The 21,526-nt window shown below is 52.0% G+C and overlaps 1 protein-coding gene and 1 long non-coding RNA gene across 2 annotated transcripts; one reads left to right on the top strand and one right to left on the bottom strand.

The window, feature by feature from the left end:
- The first annotated feature begins 423 nt into the window (after window positions 1–423).
- Window positions 424–3,738, top strand: FOS (Fos proto-oncogene, AP-1 transcription factor subunit). The gene is made up of 4 exons (XM_075531569.1): window positions 424–702; window positions 1,413–1,664; window positions 2,098–2,205; window positions 2,326–3,738. The coding sequence occupies exons 1-4, from the start codon at window positions 562–564 to the stop codon at window positions 2,965–2,967; spliced, it is 1,143 nt and encodes a 380-aa protein (XP_075387684.1). The 5' UTR covers window positions 424–561; the 3' UTR covers window positions 2,968–3,738.
- Window positions 3,739–7,046: 3,308 nt separating this feature from the next.
- LOC142425629 (uncharacterized) lies at window positions 7,047–19,114 on the bottom strand. Its single transcript, XR_012779689.1, has 3 exons — window positions 19,025–19,114; window positions 9,182–9,353; window positions 7,047–8,035 (listed from the first exon to the last, which is right to left on the bottom strand). It is a non-coding gene; the product is annotated as an uncharacterized LOC142425629 (long non-coding RNA).
- Window positions 19,115–21,526: the final 2,412 nt, after the last annotated feature.

Genomic DNA, 21,526 nt, shown 5'->3' with positions numbered 1-21,526 from the left:
CCCCTCCCCCGGCGCGGCCCCCGCCTCCCCCAGCGCTGCACCCTCGGAGTTGGCTTCAGCCTGATAGCAGTTCCCGTCAGTCCCTCCCCCCTTTACACAGGATGTCCATATTAGGACATCTGCGTCAGCAGGTTTCCACGGCCGTTCCCTGCAGTCGTGGGGGGAGACGTCCCTGAAGCCTCCCATTTGGGGGCGACAGGACCCCTAAGACTCCCATTTCTAACCGCTCACAGGATCCACAACTGCTACAAGGCAGAGGCCAGGGCGCTGCGAGCCCCGCAGGGGCGGCGAGGCAGCCTCCGTAGCGCCCCGGCCCCAGCGCCCCCCCTCCGCGGCCGCGATGGTTTCGCCCGTGACGTAGGGACTCATTCATAAAATGCTCTCATAAAAGAGGCAGCTGCGGCGCCTCGTACTCCAACCGCAACTGCAGCGAGCAGAGCAGCAGCTAGCCCGAGCCGAGCGGGTAGCGGCGCCGCGAGCCTACAGTCCCCGCGCCCCCGGCAGCTCCGCGCCAGCCCCCGGCCTCCGCCGTCCGCCCCCGGCCGCCGTCAGCCCGCGACCATGATGTTCTCGGGCTTCAACGCCGACTACGAGGCGGCCTCCTCCCGCTGCAGCAGCGCGTCCCCGGCTGGGGACAGCCTCTCCTACTACCACTCGCCCGCCGACTCCTTCTCCAGCATGGGCTCCCCCGTCAACGCGCAGGTGAGGCGGGCTGCCGCGCCGGGGGCTCGGGGACACCCGTGGACGTCTGTCCGTCTCTGGGGAGGGAGGTTGTTCCAGCTGGAGCGGCCCGAGCCCGGGAGCTCGGGACTTGTTCGGAGCGCACGCCCGCTTGTCATAGTAAAGACTTGGTTGCCCCTTCTCGCGGCAGGCTTGCCCTGGCCTTTCGATCTGTAGTCGGGTGCCTGACATGTGTCTGGAAAACATGTTCAAGTCAACTAGCTAGAGCCTGGCTTCCTCGGGGGAGGTGACAGAAAGCAGCCCCCCGGCCCTCGCGTACCTGCCCCGCAGTCTGGAGCGGGGAGGAGGGGCGGGAGCAGAGGGTGCAGCAGGCGGGTGTGTAAGTCAGTTTCATTGATAAAAAGCGAGTTCATTCAGGAGACTCCGGAGCGGCGCCTGCGTCAGCGCAGACGTCAGGGATATTTATAACAACCCCCCTTTCAAGCGAGTGATGCTGAAGGGATAGCGCGGACGCAGCAGCAGGATGGAGTCCAAGGGCTCCGCGCTGCGGAATTCTTGGGAGGAAGGGGAAGACCTTTCATCCAGGGTGAAGGGCAGCGAAGAGGAGGGCAGGCAGCCTTCTGCCTTGTGGCCGTCCCCTTTCTGCTGCATGCGGCATTGAGAACTCCCTGACCCACCTGTTTTCAGGAACCTGCTTGCTCACGTGCGCCTTCGCCTTCTGTTTGTTCTAGGATTTCTGCACGGATCTGGGAGCCTCCAGTGCCAACTTCATCCCCACCGTTACTGCTATCTCCACCAGCCCCGACCTGCAGTGGCTGGTGCAGCCCACCCTGGTCTCCTCCGTGGCCCCATCACAGACCAGAGCCCCCCACCCCTACGGAGTGCCCACTGCCTCAGCTGGGCCGTACTCCAGAGCTGGCGTTGTGAAGACCACAACAGGAGGCAGAGCCCAGAGCATTGGCCGGAGGGGCAAAGTAGAGCAGGTGAGGAACTCATCAGCACCCCCTTTTGGGGGGGGGGAATGATAGGGGAGGGAGAAGTGGAATGCTGGGGCAGAGAGTGAAGACAGAGATGGAACTGACTGCCCATGGGGAACCCAGAACCTGAACTCTGAGCCCTATCCATCTCAAGCCAGACCCTGGACGGTCCCATCCCCAAGAAGTACCCTTCATTCCCTAATAGTTTTCCATCTCCTGCTTTTAGACGGGGCTTTTCTTTGTTCTCTTGCTGAGAACCTTATTTGAAATGCAAGTCACACCCAGCCTGCAAACTGCAGGTTAGAAATGGCCTTGTAGGAGAGGTGGCCAGGAGGTGCAGGAAGGAGTCCGTCTCTCTGGGAAGGGAAGGGAAGGGAAGGGTGAATGGAGCCGATGGCAGGCACCGTGACTGACTGTGGGTCATCTTCTGCTATTCTAGCTGTCTCCAGAAGAAGAAGAGAAACGGAGAATCCGGAGGGAGAGGAATAAGATGGCTGCAGCCAAGTGCAGGAACCGGAGGAGGGAGCTGACGGACACGCTCCAAGCGGTAGGTGGCCCACACAGGTCACTCCGACCCCACCCCAGTTTCAAACTTGAGGGGAAAGTTGGAGGTCGGGGCCCTTGAGGAGGACTGGGTCTTATGTCCTCTTTATTCCTCCGCCTGCAGGAGACTGATCAGCTCGAAGATGAGAAGTCTGCTCTGCAGACCGAGATTGCTAACCTGCTGAAGGAAAAAGAAAAGCTTGAGTTCATCTTGGCTGCTCACCGGCCTGCCTGCAAGATCCCAGAGCACCTGGGCTTCCCAGAAGAGATGTCCGTGGCTTCCCTCGATCTCAATGGGGGCCTGCCGGAACCTTCCACCCCAGACGCGGAGGAGGCGTTCACCCTGCCCCTCCTCAATGACCCTGAGCCCAAGCCCTCAGTGGAGCCTGGAAAGACCATGGGCAGCATTGAGATGAAGGCCGAGCCCTTTGATGACTTCCTGTTCCCAGCGTCCTCCAGGCCCTGTGGCTCGGAGACCGCCCGCTCTGTGCCAGACATGGACCTGTCTGGCTCCTTCTATACAGCAGACTGGGAGCCCCTGCACAGCGGCTCCTTGGGGATGGGGCCTCTGGCCACGGAGCTGGAGCCACTGTGCACCCCGGTGGTCACCTGCACGCCCAGCTGCACTACCTACACGTCTTCCTTCGTCTTCACCTACCCTGAGGCTGACTCCTTCCCCAGCTGCGCAGCCGCCCATCGCAAGGGCAGCAGCAGCAACGAGCCCTCCTCTGACTCACTCAGCTCACCCACACTGCTGGCCCTGTGAGCAGCAGGGCAGGGGAGGCAGGAGGCACCCACACAGGCCGCTGCCAGAGCTGGTGCATTTCAGAGAGGAGAAGCACGTCTTCCCTCGAAGGGCCCCGTAGACCTAGGGGAGACCCGATCTGTGCGTGAATCACACCAGGCTGTGGGCCTCAAGGACTTGCAAGCATCCCGCAGTGTGGACTGGAGTCCTCACCTCTTCCAGAGATGTAGCCAACGCATGGAGTGTGTATTGTTCCCAGTGACACCTCAGAGAGCTGGTAGTTAGTAGCATGTTGAGCCAGGCCTGGGCCTGTGTCTCTTCCCTCTTTCTCCTTAGTCTTCTCATAGCATTAATTAATCTATTGGGTTCATTATCGGAATTAACCTGGTGCTGGATATTTTCAAATTGTATCTAGTGCAGCTGATTTTAACAATAACTACTGTGTTCCTGGCAATAGTGTGTTCTGATTAGAAATGACCGATATTAAACTAAGGAAAGATAGGACTTTATTTTCCAGTAGATAGAAATAAATAGCTATATCCATGTACTGTAGTTTTTCTTCAACATCAATTGTAATGTTCATTGTAATGTTACTGATCATGCATTGTTGAGGCAGTTTGAATGTTCTGACATTAACAGTTTTCCATGAAAACGTTTTATTGTGTTTTTAATTTATTTATTAAGATGATCTCAAATATTTATATTTTTATTTTATTTTTTTTCTACCTTGAGGTCTTTTGACATGTGGAAAGTGAATCTGAATGAAAAATTTAAGCATTGTTTGCTTATTGTTCAAAGACATTGTCAATAAAAGCATTTAAGTCGAATGCGACAGACCTCCCTGCTCTTTTTTTATTCTGGAAGTTTTGTAAGAGTCTGAAAGGCAAGACCAGTCTTTCAAGAAGGTTGGCTCCTGGAGGGGGACACACCCTTCTTTCTGATCCCTTATCAAGGAGGAGGGGGCACTTCTGGGACACCGTTCGAAATGCTTCACAAATACACGTCCACATGTCAGGATGTTAACGATTCTGTTTACTGATTCCGGTGGTCAGAGCCTAGTTATATTTTGACACCGAAAACCCAATCCAATCCAACAGACTGCTGTCCAGTCAGTTTTGACTTGCAGCAGCGCTTACAGGACAGTGGAACTGCCCTCACAGGACTTCTCAGTCTGTCCATCTTTACAGACATCTACGACTGTGTTTTTCATGGTTCACTTTTTGCTTATTAGCGGAGTGCTTTTTCCACTATACCACCATATTCAAGAGAGACGTCACTTGAAATCCAGTTGTGCTGCTAACAAATTCAGACGTCTTGATCTTAGAGAAACTCTTCAAACCAAGCCTGTACAAACCACTTTAACTTTTTACGCTCCCCTCTCCCCCAATACTCCCATCTTACACCAAAGCCATTACCATCTAGCAGTGACACTCTTTTACTGATTCTGAGGGTGGGAACATATTTTTTATCATCTAAGCTCAACCCAATCGGATCACCCCGTTGCTGTCTAAATGAAACGCACTGCTATCCAGTCGACGCCACTCAGAGTGACTCTCCTGTGGGTGTCCGAGGCTGTGACTGTTTATAGGATAGAAAGCCTCGTCTTTCTCCCAAGGAGCAGCTGGTGATTTCGAACTGCCAACCATGCGGATGACAGCCCGTGTGACCACATCACTGCCAGGGCTCCTCTCACTGCTGTCTAGTGGATTTCAAATCACAGCAACCGATAGGACAGTAGAACTGCCCCCATGGGGTTTCCAAGTGCATTGAACTACTAGCTGTGAGGCTGGCAGTTCAAAACCACCAGGGAGAGACAAGGCTTTCTATTCCCATAAAGAGCTACAGTCTTAGAAAGCCACAGGGGCAGTTCTCCTCTGTGAGTTGGAATGGACTCGATGACAGGTTTTCTGAGTCTCATCGTTTCAGAAGCGAATTGCCTGCACGTCTTTCTCCCACAGAGCAGTCTGTGGCTTCTAACCACCGCCTTTCTGTTGCAGGGCAGTGCTTTAACCACTGAATCCCAGTGGTTAAAATGACTTTTATCCCTACCTTAAAGGAAGGCAAATTAAAGAGTAGCATCGGGTTTAGAAACTAAACGTCCTCAACTCTTCCATCAGACTTCTGCTGGTTTTTAATATTTGGTTTACAAAACCCTAACTCGTTTCCAACATGTTTCCTGACCTGGAATGCACATGTTCTCTTGGACCCTCCTTATTCTCAGAAGGGAAGGAGGGCTGAAGGTCTAGCCCTCAGTCATCCATGCATGGTAATTTCTGGAATTGCTGGAACATCACCTGCTGACATATTGGGCTGGCACGGGGCAGGGGTGGGGAGTGGGGGGTTGTTGAGGAAAACGCCTGGAGAATTGGAAAGAGATCCCAAACAGTACTAATTATGGCAGGTAGCGCAGTAAAGACACAGTTACATAATATTTCAACAAGGAGAGGTCAACATGACTCGGAACCAGCTTTAACTGAGAAACTTTATCGTCTTGGAAGCACACGACCTTTGTCTGGGACGCCTCTGGTAATGGGGCACGTTTACGCACATGGACCGACCATAAAGAGAGGCGCTGGCGCCCTTCCTGGCCTGCGAGCGGCACGCAGACAGCAGGCTTTAAAGGGACGCTCCACACACGCTGCGTCCCACAGGAGCTGCAGTGCCCATCTGGCATCATTTTGAGTGATAATATACACCAGACAGCGGTCCTGAGGTATGCTGGGCAGTCCCCTTAAGTCTGAATTTTAAAGGGCAGTTCCCTGGAAGTTGATGTGCTCACCTCAGGTCCCCTGGCTCCTCACAGAGTAAGCCGCAGTGAAAGGCAATTGGACTTCAGAGGCTGAGGAAGACTTGTAAATATGTCACATGCGATTTCCAGTGATGTTTTGCTGATCTTTCAGTAACGAAAATGGCCCGAGGCTCACTGTTTGCCCGGCAGGGCTGTAGCCTTTAACGGGGAGCTGAACGAGGTATAGGATTCATCTAGCCAAGCCCCATATCAAAAATCACAAGGCAACACCTATGCCCCATTGGGAAACCAGCTGGCTCTCTGAAGTATTTGCTAATAACAACCTGTGAAAGGCGAGCTCCCAGGCAGAGAGGGCAGCTGCTCTCCAGCCGTGGACGTGGACGCTGACCCGCTCCTGGGGACCAGTGGCCTTGGCAGCCCCACCTTGACCATATAAGAGAAAGTACTGCTTTCCCTGCGGCTGAATCTTCGCAGTCTTCCCAGCCCAGCTGAATCAAGGCTGTGTGTGGGTGTGGCCCAGGACTCCTTTCCCAGGCTCCGCAGAGGTCGTGGGGTCCCCTCTAGACTGTCCCTAGTGTGAACAGGAAGTAGGAAAAGAACACTGGAAAGGGTGACTGGGATTTGGGGAAAAATAAGTCACTCAACTCCAGCGTTATTTGCGTAAAAGTAGGGTACTCTGTGTGGGATCCCACGAAAGGAATTCCTTCTCTCTTCAGCCAAAGGGCTCCCTTCCTACAGGCCTTTCCCCCCCCAGATTCCCTTGGGCTTCTCCCATGGGTGATTGACTCTGGGAATGTCACCCTCCCTTTGGGGAAGACTGGAGCCCTTGCCTACACACTGGCCTGAGGGTAGTGCCGCTGAGGCAACAGGCACTGGTACCAGAAGGGGCAGAGCGTAGGGGGTGGAGGGTCAGTGCGTTAGGAGACTGAGGGATTTAGCTCACCAGAGGGTCAGACCTAGCTCAATGACCGGCCCATACAGTGTCAGATCACCTGGTAAGCAAGGTAAGCAGGGCTTACGTGTGCTGCTTACTTACTCATCTGTAGGGAACAGTGTCCCATTTCCCACCATATCAACACTTCTGCTTCTCGTTTGGCTGGCACCAATCTTGCTCCCAAGCCCAGAGCTCCAGAACCCAAGCCTCTTTCCAAATGCACAGTCCTGGGCAGGGACTTGGACATGGGTAAGCATGGGTTTGCTTGTGCTTGCATACAAATCTGTAGACTCTGGAGTTTTACCCATGTGACATTGCTCCCTCCAGATTAGAATGTAAACGCAAGTAAAGCCTGTCTACCTGGCTTATTGGTTAATCCACCCCTGGGCACATGGTTCAAAGTGAATGAGTATTTATTTGCTCACTGAATGGATGAATACATTATGCATGATTTCAACACAGTAATAACCAAAAAAGCAAACTTGTCGCCATGAAGTCAGCTCCAATTCAGCATCGCCCCAGGTGACGGAGTAAAACTTCCTGCGCTCCAGAGGATTTTTCCATGGCCCATGTGATGGGGCAGAAGCACGTGTCTGGGCGTTTCTTTTGGGGGAGTCTCTACGTGGATTCGAACCACTAACCTTTCAGTGAGTAGTTGAGCATACCCAATAATGCAGATCACACGTTTCTCTAACTTCGGTTCCATACTCCACTGGCATATTAATCCACTTCCACTGAGTGGATTCAGACTCTTAGTGACTCTATCTATCTAATCTAGGGTTTCAGATTATCAATCTTGATGGGAACTGACAGCCTCATCTTTCTCCAGAGGTGGGTTTGAACCATGGGCTTGCCATGAGCAGGCTGGCACCTCGCCCACAAGGTCACCCTGGCTCTGCACTGGGAAGAAGCAGTGGGCATTTCATCTCTTATAATCTGACTACAAACACATACCTCACTTCCATCTTTGTCTCCTGGAACCCCTCTACTACCCCCCCTCCCCTAGGTTACAGACCCCAGCAGCTTCTGTGTACAAGGATTCTTGTCACGTGCATTGATGGATAGAAAAAGAGAGACGACAAGGGGACCTGCATCTGTGTCCTTAGATTGTAGGCTCGGGGGTTGGCTCGGGCACATTGCTGTATCTTGTATAACTGCCAGAACGAAAGGGTAGTATTTAACAGTTTCTGCTCCTAACAGCCATGTTGTATCATTCATGGAGACCTGGTGGCAGAGTGGGTATGCGTTGGACTGCTAGCCACACGGTCAGCAGTTCGAAACGAGTGGCCACTCCGAGGGAGAAAGATGGAGCTTTCTGCTCCGGTAAAGCGTTACAATCTCGGGAACCCACAGGGGCCGTTCTCCCCTGTTCGGAACCGACTGGATCGATGGCAGTGAGCAGGTTCCTGGAGACAGAAGAGACAGAGTGAATGAAGTGTTCAGGCAATGACACTAGGGGATCAGCCAAGGCTTCAACTTTTTCAAATTAGGGAGAGAGAAAAAAAAATCTATCACAAAAATCACATCTTTAAACTACTGCTGTATGAGATTTCCTCCAAACCAGGGATAATCAAACGCTTCCACAAGAAAGGAGATCTGAGCATGATTTGTCAACGGAGTCCCGGAGCCATTCAAATTGTACTGTGTGGCTCTTAACACCTCAGAGCTGACTCTTGTCCCCTCCCCTCCATCTCTGTCCATGTCCCCTCAAGGGCCGTGCTGGTGGACCTTCCTGCTCACCCTGCTCCTTCCTGCCCTTCTGCCTGGCTGGTCCTTCCCTGGACCCTGGATCTAGAATCACTTCTGCACACAGCCCGTCCCCCACTCTCCATCCCCTATTCTCCTTGCTTTGTTCACAGCTTGTCTCACAGTTGGTTTGTGCACTCTGCTACTCACTGTAAGGTAGGTGGTTCGAGTCCACGCAGGACACCCCAGGAGAAAGCTCTGGCAATCTGTTCCCGTAAAGATCTATGTGAAGAAAGGTCTATGCAACTGGACATCCCCTTACAGAAGGGTCTCAGGGAGGAGACAAGCCAGTCAGAGTGCAGTATAGCACCGATGAAACATACAACTTTCCTCTAGTTCTTTAATACTTCCTCCCTCCCACTATCATGACCCCATTTCTACCGTACAAATCTGGCTAGACCAGAACATGTACACGGTACAGATAAGAGGTGGAAACAGGGAATCCAAGACAGATAACCCCCTCAGGACCAATAATGAGAATATCCACACCAGGTGGGTAAGGGGAAGGTAGGGTAGAAAGGGGGAAAGGACCACAATGATCTACCCATAAGCCCCTCCCAGGGGGACAGGCAACAGAAAAGTAGGTGAAGGGAGACATCAGTCAGTGTAAGAAATGAAAAAATAACAATAATTTATAAATGATGAAGGGTTCATGAGGGAGGGACGAAGGGGGAGGGAAAAATGAGAAGCCGATACCAAGGGCTCAAGCAGAAAGCAAATGTTTTGAGGATGATGATGGCAACCAAGGTACACATGTGCCCGACCCCATGGATGGATGGATAAATAAATAGAAAGGAAAGACCGACCTGCGGCAGCACTCGGCGTCTCCACGGGTCAGGATGAGCTCGATGGTAATGGGTTTGTGTTTCTGACATCACTTACGCAGTCTTCAAAAAAAAAAATGTCCACTGGACTGTGGGTTCCACACAAGCAGGGTCACCCTCAGAGGTGCCCGTAGGCACTCAAAATGCTTGGGGGCTGAATGAATGGATGTAGCAAAAAAAAAAATTACCAAGATTTCTACCCTTGGAAGACCAGGACTTAAACGTGAGGGTGAACTGTGTACTTCACAGGGTTGTGTGTTTTTTGGTCCTAGGATAGAAAAATCCCTCTCAAGGGTTCCGCCGTATGCAAATGAGGCACTTGCTAGCTTGGGAAGGAACCAGACCCAGACCCAACCCACTGCTGCCCAGTGGGTCTGACTCACAGTGACACTATGGGGTAGCGTAGCACTGCCCAGAGGGTTTCCAAGGCCGTGCATCTTTATGGGGCCTGACAGGCACCTCTCTCTCCCAGGCAGCGGGTGGTGGGAGGGAGGGAAAAAATGAGAAGCTGATACCAAGGGCTCAAATAGAAAGCAAATGACAGTCTTCCCGTCATTGATCTTTTGGGGGTGTTTTAACCACCGGGCCCCGGGTACCCTAGGAAGAAATTTCAAGGAGCACAAAATGTACAAGTGAACAGCTCATCAGTGACACTTGGCGACTGCGCTTCCAGCTCGAGACATTAATTTCCACATCCAATGCAGAATGCATGCGTGTTCAAGTTATCTTCAAGGAAACCAGCACAATTCAATCTGTCCATGCTTCTTGACCTACAATTTTCAGAGTATCACCGAAATCCTTTCATGGTCATTGGCTCCTAGCGATCGGTGTGGTACATTTTCCAGCCTATAGCTCAGTCTGTATTAGAATGGGGGACTAAGGAGTTAGTTATTATCATTACCATTATCGACACCCATCTCATCCCGATCCCCATATACCAAGCATGTGCTTCGGCCTGTGTGCAGAATAGCAGGTGGGACCGAGATGCCTCCTTGAATATGCCTCTCAATGAGTCCAAAGTGCCTGAAGGAGGCCAGGGGGGATTTCGCTCTCTTGGCACACCAGAGCAAGCAATAGAAGACAAACTGGTTTCGTTGTCACACCATTCATCCCAGTGATTGCACCCACCCACCCATCAGCTAAGTGGCGTATTGTTCAACTGTCCGTGAGGACGCAGAACAGACAGGGAGCTGGCCGCTGTCCCTAGAAGGCTGCCTGGCCCTGATGGCCACGCGCTTATAATTTAATACACCATCATGACTTTCAGTTCCTGCTGACATTGCACCTGGGCTTGGCTCAGTCAGATGAGTAGGAGGCAGGACACCCCGCAGGGTCTGAGCGGTGGGTACATTACATAGCTAAAGGGCCTGGAGGCTGAAGGCCAGATCTTCACTCCCAGGGTGAACGGCTGAGGTGCCGGCTGTGCCAGATCTACTTTGGGGAGCAATTTAGTGATCATGTCTCTGGAACGAGTGATACGTAGTATTAGACTTTTTACTCCATCACAGCCAAGTGTATCAGATGTTGTGCAAGAGCAGTCTGGATTTGAGCAACGAGATCAGGCAGAGCAACGTGAGCAACGTGGTTCAGGGCAGAGACTCACACGGCTTGGAATCCCAGCTCTGTGGCCTGGGGCCAGTGAGCAAACCAGTCTGGCCCTAAGTGTCCCCTCTGTGGCATGGAGCTAATAATAGCACCCACCCCAGGAGGTTGCTACATGCCTTAAGTAAGCCAGTGAGGCCAGAGTGCTCATTCTGGTGCCAGGCACACAGTTCTGTTATTTCTCACCTTATAATTTAGGCCGATGGGGACACGGGTAGGATACGCAGTCTCTGGAGCACACATGAGCTTCTTTGAAGTCAGCAAAGAGCTGGTCACAACGGCATAGCAAGCGCTGGACTCCGATGTGAGTAGGACAGTCCCGTCCTACAAGAGTTCAGGGTCTAGCTTGTGCGAGCTAAAGACGCACAGAAACACCACTGGTGGAATACACCGCCTACCCTGCAGGGGTTGTACAGACCAGGGGACGATGTGCTCCAGCTGGAGGGTTTCTGAGCTGGACTTCAGAGATCCCTCAGCTGGACAATAGGAGCCCTGGTGGCGGCACAGTGGTCACATGTTACCCCAAGGTCGGCAGTTCTAAACCACCAGCAGCTCTGTGGGGGACAGATGGGGCTTTCTGCTATCCTCAACAGTCTGGGAAACTCACGAGGGTCGTTCTACCCTGTCCTGTAGGGTTGCTATGCGTTGGCATTGACTTGATGGCAGTGAGCTTGGGCTTGTTTTTGATGTGTGTGTGTGTGAGATAGACAGATAGGAAGTGACCGGGTGGGGGGGATAGCTGGTAAGGGGTCAGCATTGCCAAGGCGGACACGTCTCAGCCCACACACTCACCTGGACAGGACGATCAGCATGGTGGCCCAGTGTTTAAGGCCCTGGCTTGGGTGGCTCCTGGGCAGACAGACCTACAGAGGGAGAGTCCAGGGACGCCCTAGGGGCAATTCTACTCTGTCACCTGGGGTTACTAGCATTCTAAAGCAACTTAATGGGCCCTAACAACAACAACAACAACAAATGTGCCTAGGGCACAGTGGTTGAAGACTCCAGGAGAGAAAGACAGGACTGTCCACATCTGTGAAGATTTACAGCTTTGGAGAGCCAAGGGGCGTGAGGGTGGGGGGTGGGCAGGCACTCCTCCGTCCTATAGGTCTGCTGTGAGCCGTGGGTTTGGACTACAAAGTGTGCGTGGGGAGAATTGGTGGGCGATGGAAATTACAGTGCCTTGCATAACGACATTTGCTTTCATTTACAGCGATGCCGTGGCATCAAAGTGGAGGAGGGCTGGGGATGGGTCAACAAGAGGTAACTGTGGCCAGATCTCGACCATCCCAGTGTTTACTTAGTTCAGTTGTGTGTAGGCTGAACCACTGCACTGTGGTGGGACTGGAGAGGGAGCAGGAGGTAATTAGGGGGTAGGGCTGTCAGGATTTGGTGACTGAGTGGAGGCAGGGAGGTCTCCAGCGCCTGCTCTGGTTCACTAGGGCTCCAGGAGTGCAGGAGAAGGAGGTGGATTCCAGGTCGGACAGGCCCCATGTTGAGTTTGGGAAGCTTCTGGGAGATCAAGGGGGAGCTTTAGGCAGTTGGCATTGCACAACAGGGGCTTGATCACGGGAGCAATTGGAGTTTGTATCGGGAGGCAGTAGGGGTTACAGCCTGGGCCCCAGGCTAACCTTTTAGCTCTATGCCACGCTGTGTCATATCCTTTACTGCCCCCAAACTCACCGCTGTTGAATAAATCTCAACTTATGGCAACCCTACCGGACAGAGAACGGCCTCAAAGGATTTTCAAGACTGGGCATCTTCCTGGAAGCTGCTGACCTGGCCTTCTCCCACGGAGTGAAGCAGCTCACAGCCTTTCTGTTAGCAGTTCAACGCCTATCTACTGCACAAGCAGGGCTCACAGGCCCTTCCCAAGCAGAGCTAAATCAGGGACCCTATCTGCTGAGCGGAGCATTGGCCGGCTAGCTGCAGGCACACTAAGGAGACACAATGCTCTTGCTTAGTCTATGAGGGAGCCCTGTGAGTTGATAGTATCAGTCTCTTCCTCTTACTGCTGGGAAAAAAGATGTAGGACAAATTAAAGGAATGGACAATGGCCCTATACCTGGTAAGTGGCTGAACTGAGATCTGGGCTGAAGCTTCTCGACTCCAAATCCCAACGTGCCTGGAGTGTTAACATCTGCTTCTGAACCAGTGGTTCTCAACCTTCTGAATGCCTCAACCCTTTCACAGAGTTCCTCATGTGGTGGTGACCTCCCACCCCAACCATAAAATTATTTTTGTTGCTATTTTATCACTGCCATTTTGCTACTGTATGAGTCGGCCAACCCCTGTGAAAGGGTTGTTCAACCCCCGTGGAGACTCACAGGTTGAGAACCACTGTTCTGAACCCATACTTAGGTCACCTAGGGTGACGCTCTATCCCCTCTCACACAGGTCTCCTCTGCTGATCAGGGGACGGGTGTCAAAAGTTTCCGAGACCTTTATTCCCTTTCAAAAATGCTGTCATGAGATAGATGGTTGGTAGGGCCATGCACTGGAGAGAGTCACCCAGAGTCTCAGGTGGCAGATGCTGCTGAAGAACTTCGGGGCATGCTCTAGGTATGATTGGCATGTTTTGTAGTCCTTTGTGGGACCTTTCCAGGGTGGGAGGCCTGAGCAGGGTAAGCTGTGTTACAGAGGTCCACCAGGCACAGGTGGCTAGGAGAAGGCTGGGCCAGGTGCAGGCACTATCAGAACGGTTCCTTCCCCTTGCTGTGTGACAAGTTATTGGCCTTGGCAGCCTACCTGAAACACTACCTATTAACCAGGATGGAGCTCAGAGGGCGGGAAGGGATCAGATGGAAGGAGGCGGAAGGAGGCACACACAGGGAGGAGAGGGGAAAGTGCTCTTACATGGTGTGGCCACAGTCAATGACACTCATCAAAATGGTTATGCATTGTTGAATGGAAAACCAATTTGCTCCATAAACTTCCACCTGGATCTCCATAAAAAGTTAAAAACCACCCCGCCCTGCACATACCATTTTTCCTGTTTCATTGTTTCCAATGGGATCAGAGTCTCTTAAGACTACCATCCAAGGAACGGATTACAAGGATCTACATGTGACCTCCTCCTTGGAGGTCGGACAACAGAAAGGGGGATGAAGGGAGATTCCGGACAGGGCAAGATATGACAAAATAATAATTTATAAATTATCAAGGGCTAATGAGGGAGGGGAAAAAAAGAGGACTTGATGCAAAGGGTTTAAGTGGAGAGCAAATGCTTTGAAAATGATGAGGGCAAAGAATGTACAGATGTGCTTTACACAATTCATGTATGTATGGATTGTGATAAGAGTTGTATGAGTCCCTAATAAAATGTTTAAAAAAAAGACTACCATATAAGTGTCAGCTGAATTATTCCTGTTATTTCTAAGTTGATCCTGATCCTTAATTTGTAACCTGCCTGCCCGGGGACATGGTAGCTGTCCTGAAGGAAGAACCTTGTCTCCAGAATTGGTTGTGTTTCTTTCAAGTTGATCCTGATCTTGAATTTGTAACCGGTGACTTTCCTAGAAAACGTCCCATAATTTTGCATTATGACCCGTGAGCTCTCAGAGGGGATCAAGCCCAGCAGAGAAGTAAAGAGTGTCTTGTGGAGATCTGTCCAAAAGCATGGTGAATGGAGGTGTGTCTGACCTCTACCTGAAAGGAATCAGCTTTGGGCTAAGGCTGGTCTTGATTCTTAGTATGTTCCCTGAACTTACAAATGGTCGGTCATGACTTGAATTGTGTACCTTCAAAATATGAGTCACCGAGGCTGGGCCATGATTCTCCGTAGCTTGGAAGAGACCTGTTACATCTCTATGTGGCCTTGAACTAATCCTCCCCTGGGCCTCAGTGCAGGGACCCCAGATCCAAAGGACTCACTCTGTTCCTGGCTCTTCTTTCCTGGTGGCAATGCGTCCCTCCTCCTTCTATCTCTTGTCTGATAAAAGGTGAAGTAGGCCACACTCCATGGAAATCCCCCTTATATCAGAGAAGGGTCTTAATCTGGGTAAGGTTATTGAACTCTACTCCACGTCCCTTGCAACTGATTGGCTGGTTACATCAGACTGCATCATGGGGGATGGTAACATCATCAAATATGCAACAGATTACATCATTACATAACTGCCAAATCACTTGGAATCATGGCCTGGCCAAGCTGATGAGTATTTACAGGTGATACAATTCAATCACAACACACACACACTTAGAACAATTACGTATATTTTAATAAGTATTGTATTCGACTGGATTGAATGCCCAGTTATATTAATATTTGACCCTCTATACATGGCTTTGGCTATATGATTTTCTTTTAAGAGTAAATTTGCATAATGGTTCAGAATCCTCGGAGATTATTTAGGGTGTGGTGCATGCCTGCAACCCTGGTGTTGTACACAGAACTGCGCTTAAACATTAAGTGTGAAATAAACTAAGACAACACAGTGATCATAAAGACAAAGACACAAAAGTAAACAAGCAAATCCGTTGCTATCAAGTCCATTCTGATTCTTGACCCTATAGGACAGAGTTTAACTGCCCATAGGGCTTCCAAGGCTGCGATCTTTATGGAAGCTGTCGGCCCCATGTTCTCCCAAGTAGCAGCCGGTGGGTTTGAACCACTGGCTCTTGGCAGAGCTCCTAACCAATGGATCTCTAGGGTGTCTTTTTAAGACGAAGCCGGCAAACTTGAATGACTTCTGTGATTCTGCATGAATGTTTGCAAAAATGAAAACCTGTGAAACTGCAAACGCTCATACATGACATTGACATCAGAGGGGACTTCAGAAAGTTCCTTGGGGTGGGGTGGGGGAAGGAAAGTCAATGACGATGGACATTTTCCACAAACTTTTTGAAATCCCCTCGTATTTCACTAAATTTGACTTACTACCTCTTAAGTTCTAAATTCTTTTAAATTGATTTTGAAACCAAAGAATGAATCAAAATACAGCACAGAAGCAGTAGTAGGAAGTATTCGTTGCCCAGCACTAGCTCTGCTACTACTGTGCGGCCCAGGAATAAAAACCATGAACAGCTAGTATGAATTTGGGCACCGTTCCAAGCACTTTCTATACAAACATACTAACTCATTATCCTCTAAGCAGGTCCTGTGATCCCTATTTAACAGACACTATGGTCTGGAAAGGAGCCTTGGTGACCTAGTGGTTATGTTATGAGTTGGGCTGCTAAACCCAAGGTCCGGAGTTCGAAACCACCAGCCCTCCGCGGGGGTGGGGGTGGGGGTGGGGCTTTCTCCTCCCCTTAAACAGTTACAGTCTCGGTGAAATTCACAACCCGCAGTTCTACCCTATCCCCTAAGGTCGCTGTGAGTCTGGGACTCAGAAAACTTGTGATCAGCTCAGGAGCATCCAATCGGAGCTGCGGAGCTGGAGTCCGAGGCCCGAGTGGGTGGCCCCCAAACTTTCACTCTTAGCCTTTCAATGGAGAAAGAAACAAGGCCAACGCGATACCCCCACAACCTCGCACGCCAGCAGCCAGCAGCCGCCCTCTAGAACAGGCTCAAGGACGTCTTTCTATTCCGAGTTGCCCCTGCGCCCTCGGGAACGTCTGGAGGGGTGCTCTTGGGGTCCCTCTCCTCCGCCCTGTACCCTCGCCACACCCTTGCCCTCTCTGCCAGGACAAGGTGTCTCCTGGCGCTTCCCAGCTTCCGGCTCTTTGCTCCCAGACAGGTCGTGGGGCAGGCCGCGCTCGGAGCTCACGAGTTCTGTTTACTGTTTAGTTTCCATGGTGACACGTAGGCGCCGTCTGCGTCTCCCGTCACTAGCCTCTCAGCAGGGCCCCCGCCCGGCGCCGTGACGTCTACCCGCCGCTTCCGCTCTGCCCATATTTGGTACAGTCACTGCGCTTGGGGAGGCGGGTGGGACTCCCGCCTCGCCCCGCCCCCGTGACTCGGCCACGCCCCCGTGGAATGAGTGCGAGCCTTGCTCCCATGCCCCCACCTTTCCCGGAGCCCCGCGCGGGAGTGGGGTCCCTGGGGGTCCCGGAGAGAGGGCACGCGTGGTGGCTGGGTGGGGGCTGAGGCCGCTGGCATACTTTGCCTCGATCTCTGCCCATCGAAACTGCAGAGTTGACACTGGGGGCTGTCTCCACTGTGGTGGCCGGTGATCCGGGAGCGTCCCCGGAAATCATGGGGGCATCCCTCACCCCACTCTTCTATTTTGTAGGTTCGAAATGAAAAAAAATATCTCACCAGTGGCGTAATGGAAAGCTTTGAAGACCAAGGCTCTGCTATTAGTGTCACCCTTTGGGGGAGAAGTGACCTTGGAAGGTCACTAGCCTTTCCTTGTCCCAGGGAAAAATGAACTGTGGGGGTGGGGCTGTGGTGGTGGCCGCATTGTCATCCAGTTAGCGAGAGGAGCGTTTCCGTGACCCTTTAACTAACCACCCCCCGCTGATCCCCCATGGAATAATTGGGGTGCCAGTGAAGTCCTTTGAGGACACCCCCCAGTTCTGACCCTCTACTGTAATGGGCTGTGTGGGTTTCTTTGCCTCTTGCTCATATTTGGCGGGTAAGGAACTTTAGTTAACTGATTATTGAATGAATTCCAGACAAATTACCTTCGGGTTTCACCCTTCATAATAAGCCTGATAAAAAGCCTTTCAGAGGCGGAAGGAATAGTGATTAATAACCTCGCATCAGGGGTTGAGGAGGTAAAGCGGTTGCGGATGTGAAGGGCAATAAGCACTCCAGGGAGGAATCCAATGAGATTCCAGAAGTCCCCGAGGAAGTCGGGGAGCCGTGGGTGTGACCCCGTCTGGGTTCTGAGGGCAGGGGGTGGGGCGTGGGGCGGGCAGTGCCGCGGTGGACATCGCCCAGGGCTGCCCCTTGGGTGAGTCCGGGGCTTGTTAGGCAAGCTGCCCAATCTGCCCTCCCCCAACCCTGCCTAGCCCCTGGCCACGGGAGTGTGTGTTCTTTTGGAGCTGGAAGCCAGATCTGAGATTATGGCCCTGGTGATGTCACGGGGAAGCGCTCTGTTGCTAACAGAAAGTTTGCACACACACACACACCCTTCCCCTGCTCTCCCCCCCCCACCCCCCCACCCCCATCTGGGAGAGGGAGACAGGGGATCTCTCTTCTGGGAGAGGGAGACCTACTGCCACATAGATTTCAGCCCGGTTACCTCGGGTCACGTTGAGCCACAATCGACCGACACATGATCACACAAACGGGGAAACCGAGGCTCAGAGACCAAACACACAGCTCTTTAGAGACCAGAGCAGCGAGGATCTCCTGCTCCAGACTAGCCTTCCCTGCTTTCTCATCATCGCTGGTGCTCCTGTGACTCAGGGGCCTGTTGCTTAGCTCAGCTGGTGGAACACATCGTACAAGCAGGTGCGGCTGACTTCGAGGTTCCAGAAGGATGCCACCGCCCACCTGCTGCCACACGCACCATGACACCGAGGCTAGGAGGTGTACACTCCCCAAAGCCACAAGCATCTCTCCTGACCTGACGGTGTGATACACCTGTTCTAAGCACTGTTCGAAAAACCGGTCTTAGACCAGCACGGACCACTTTTCGTGGTTTCCCACACCCTGTGGTCAGCCATGACCACGGAACCCATGGAAGCCTCTTTCCTGGGACTTGGGAAGCCTTTTCCTGGTGCTTGGAGGTTTGTGCCTCGAGGGACGTGCCTCTGATGCGCCTTCCTTGTTTCTCCTGTCCGTCCCACCCGACTTCCCTCTGCACTCTATTTCTTCCCAAACTTCTAGGCCGAATACCAAGGCCGCACAGATGGAAAAGCCTAGTGCCCACCCCCATTCCCTCCCACCTGGCTCATGCCTGAGGGTTGATATTCTTCCAGGAGTGACCTGGGGTTTTTCCTTCCCGGGCAATTGCATTTGCAGCAATAGCAGCAGCTCCGCCTACTGGTGGGAATGGGAAATGGAGAGCCCCTCTTCAGTTTCAGAAACTTCACTATTGCTGCCTAGGGAAAGGTGGAAATAGCACAACTTGGGCCCCCCCCCCCAAAAAAAAAGAAAAATTCCAGCTGTTTCTTTCTCTGGCTTATTTATATGCCGGCTATATGTCTGTTGTTTCTCTTGCCTGAATGGCTTTCCCCACTTCCAGTCACCCAAACCCTCTTCCCCCTTTTCAAACCCCATGTCAGATTCCACTTCCTTGAACTTTTTTGACTCTCCTATCTTTTGAAATACCACTGTACACAGACCCAGTGCTATCTAAGCAGAGCACACACGCATGCTCTGTTATTTACCTTTGTTTCCTTGAGGGTGGGGCCCACGTCTACATGTTTTCTTTGTTCCTGTCTCCACAGTGGCCAGCAGAAAACCAAGCCAAAACAAAGCTACTGCCATCGAGTCAATGCTGACTCATAGCAACTCTCTCCGGGCAGGGTAGCTCTGCCCCCTGGGAGTGTCTGAGATTTTTAACTCTTTAAAAGAAACAGAGAGCTCCACATTTCTCCTGAGGAGCGGCTGGTGGTTTTGAACTGCTGATCTTGCAATTAGCAGCCCGATCCATAACCACTACGCCACCAGGGCCTCTTGCCCAGCCCCAGGCTGGGGATAAAAACTGCTCTCAGTCAGCCTTTGCTTATGAATTGATTAACAGAAACAACTGCAAGCCTCTGCTTCGACAAATCTGATAGAACTCTTAGTTGAATGGGGGAGGGAAGGGGCGGGGCAGGGCCCAGATAGTGATCGATCAGATGCAGCCTTGCACAACAAGTAGTTTCACAAAGCAATTTCATAAGAGAACAACGCCACCCCAAGGGGGATGAGGAAGTTGGAACGGACTCTCAGAAAGACGCGGAAGGTGATGACATAGGACAGGCCAACGTTGGAGAAGCAGGAGATGGGGGTGGGGGTGTATGTCTCTGCTTCAGAGGCTGCACAGTGTTTGGAACTAGGACGTTCAAATCCAGACCCCAGCACATATCAGCAGTGTCTCCTCTCTGTGCCTCATCTGTATAAACAGTACCCATGTCATAGTGCCATGAGGAAAAATTAAGCCCTGGTTTCACAGTGGTTCTGTTAGCTCTCTCTGGAGCTAGAGTTACACCTCAGTCCTTGGCCCCGCAGGAGAAAGAATTCACGCAGAAGCCTGGCTCGTGATCCAAGTGAGGTTTATGAGAGTTGGAAGAAAGTTCAGGTTTACCCGGCACCCATAGGACTCCTCCCGACCTTGCAGCCTGGTGGAAGCTGCTCGGAGTCACGCAAAGTCTCCAACTCTGGGCTCCTGCCTTTTCAAGGATTCTACGGGGAGGCGTGGTGGACGACCCCTGATCGACCCCATTGGCTGAACTGCATTCACCTGGCCTAGGTGGACCAATCCAGGTTCAGCGCCCACCCATGCCTACCGGCGGGAAACCTGAACCCCTGAGCCTGTGCAGTGCGCCACTCCTTGTTCCGTGCTTGGCTCTCTGGGCGTGCGTTAATGGACATTTTTTAGCCCTGCACAAGTCTGTCTAACAGTTCTTTGTTGGGTTGCAATCCACAAGGTCAGCAGTTCAAAACCACCAGGCATTCCGAGTGAGAACGATGGGGCTTTCTATGCCCGCAAACAGTTACGGTCTTGCAAACTCTCAGGCGGCAGTTCTGTCCTGCCCTGTAGGGTCACTGTGAGTCGGCATCGACACCCTGGCAGTGAGTTGACTTTTTATTATAATATACATAGAAACCATGCCCGTGACTGTGGTGGGGTGCTATTGAGATCATTGTGACTTGTGGCACCCCTACGTGTCAGTGAAACTAACTCATTGGGTTTTGCAGGCTGTAATCTGTTTGGGGAGTGAGTGTCAGGTGGGAGGGGGCTCCAGCCCTGGTGGTGTATCAGGCTGTGTGCATTGAGCTGTTAATTGCAAGGTGAGCAGTTCAAACCAGTTTGCTCCCAGGGAGAAAATGTTAGAAACCTTTTGGGACAGTTCTAGTCTGTCTTATAGGGTCACTGACTCCGTGGCAGTGGACTAGTGGGTTTGGTGGGAACAGACTGCTAGATCTGTCTCCCACGGAGCGGCTGGGTGGGTTCGAACTGCCGACCTTTTAGTGAACAACTGAGGGCCCCTCCAATCAGCACCCCATTACTAACTGCTGTGAAGTTGATTCGAGACCCGATAGGACAGAGTAAAACTGCCCCATTGGGTGTCATAGGATGTCATCTTTAGGGACAGCACCCTGGTGACACAGCGGTGACATGTTGGGCTGCTAACTGCAAGGGTAGCAGTTTGAAGCCACCAGCTGCTCCGAGGGAGAAAGAGGAGGCTTTCTTGGAAACCCACAGGGACAGTTCTACCCTGTTGGAACTGACTTGATGGCAGTGAGTTTTTGGGAATCTTTAGGGAAGTAGACGGTCACGTCTTTCTCCCGAGGAGCAGCTGCTGTATTTGAACTGCTGACCTTTCTGTTAGGTGCTAAGGGCTTCCTTAACCATTGAGTCACCAGAACTGTGCCGAGCACATAGTGCGCCCAGACCATGGCGCCATTGTTTCCAGGTGAGTTGCCCTCATCAGCCGTCCTGTGAAAGGGATCAGTGCGCTTGGACCCCTGGGCTTCCTTCTCCACCACTCCTCTGGGGCAGTGTTTGAATTTGGGGGTGGGGGTGGGCAGGAGATCTGGGTTGGTTTCTGTCTTGATCAGTCGTTGTCTGACTTTCTGTAAGTCACTCCTCAGTCTGAGTCTTCTCAATTTACAAGTGGGGCCTACTTCAAAGGAATGTCAGGAATGTTCCATGTTTCTAAGATGCCTCCGCAGAAGGGACT

Source organism: Tenrec ecaudatus, chromosome 14 (assembly GCF_050624435.1).
Source record: "Tenrec ecaudatus isolate mTenEca1 chromosome 14, mTenEca1.hap1, whole genome shotgun sequence".
NCBI lineage: Eukaryota > Metazoa > Chordata > Mammalia > Afrosoricida > Tenrecidae > Tenrec > Tenrec ecaudatus.
The sequence above is the reverse complement of the archived record's forward strand: the minus strand, read 5'-3'. Positions and strand labels throughout refer to the sequence as shown.

What these genes read in the sequence shown, in the direction of transcription:
- FOS (XM_075531569.1), top strand. Translation starts at nt 562, where the DNA reads ATGATGTTCTCGGGCTTCAACGCCGACTACGAGGCGGCCTCCTCCCGC. An exon ending in GGAGGGGCAAAGTAGAGCAG is followed by an intron (nt 1,665 to 2,097) that starts GTGAGGAACTCA and finishes CTGCTATTCTAG; the next exon opens with CTGTCTCCAGAAGAAGAAGA. An exon ending in TGACGGACACGCTCCAAGCG is followed by an intron (nt 2,206 to 2,325) that starts GTAGGTGGCCCA and finishes CTCCGCCTGCAG; the next exon opens with GAGACTGATCAGCTCGAAGA.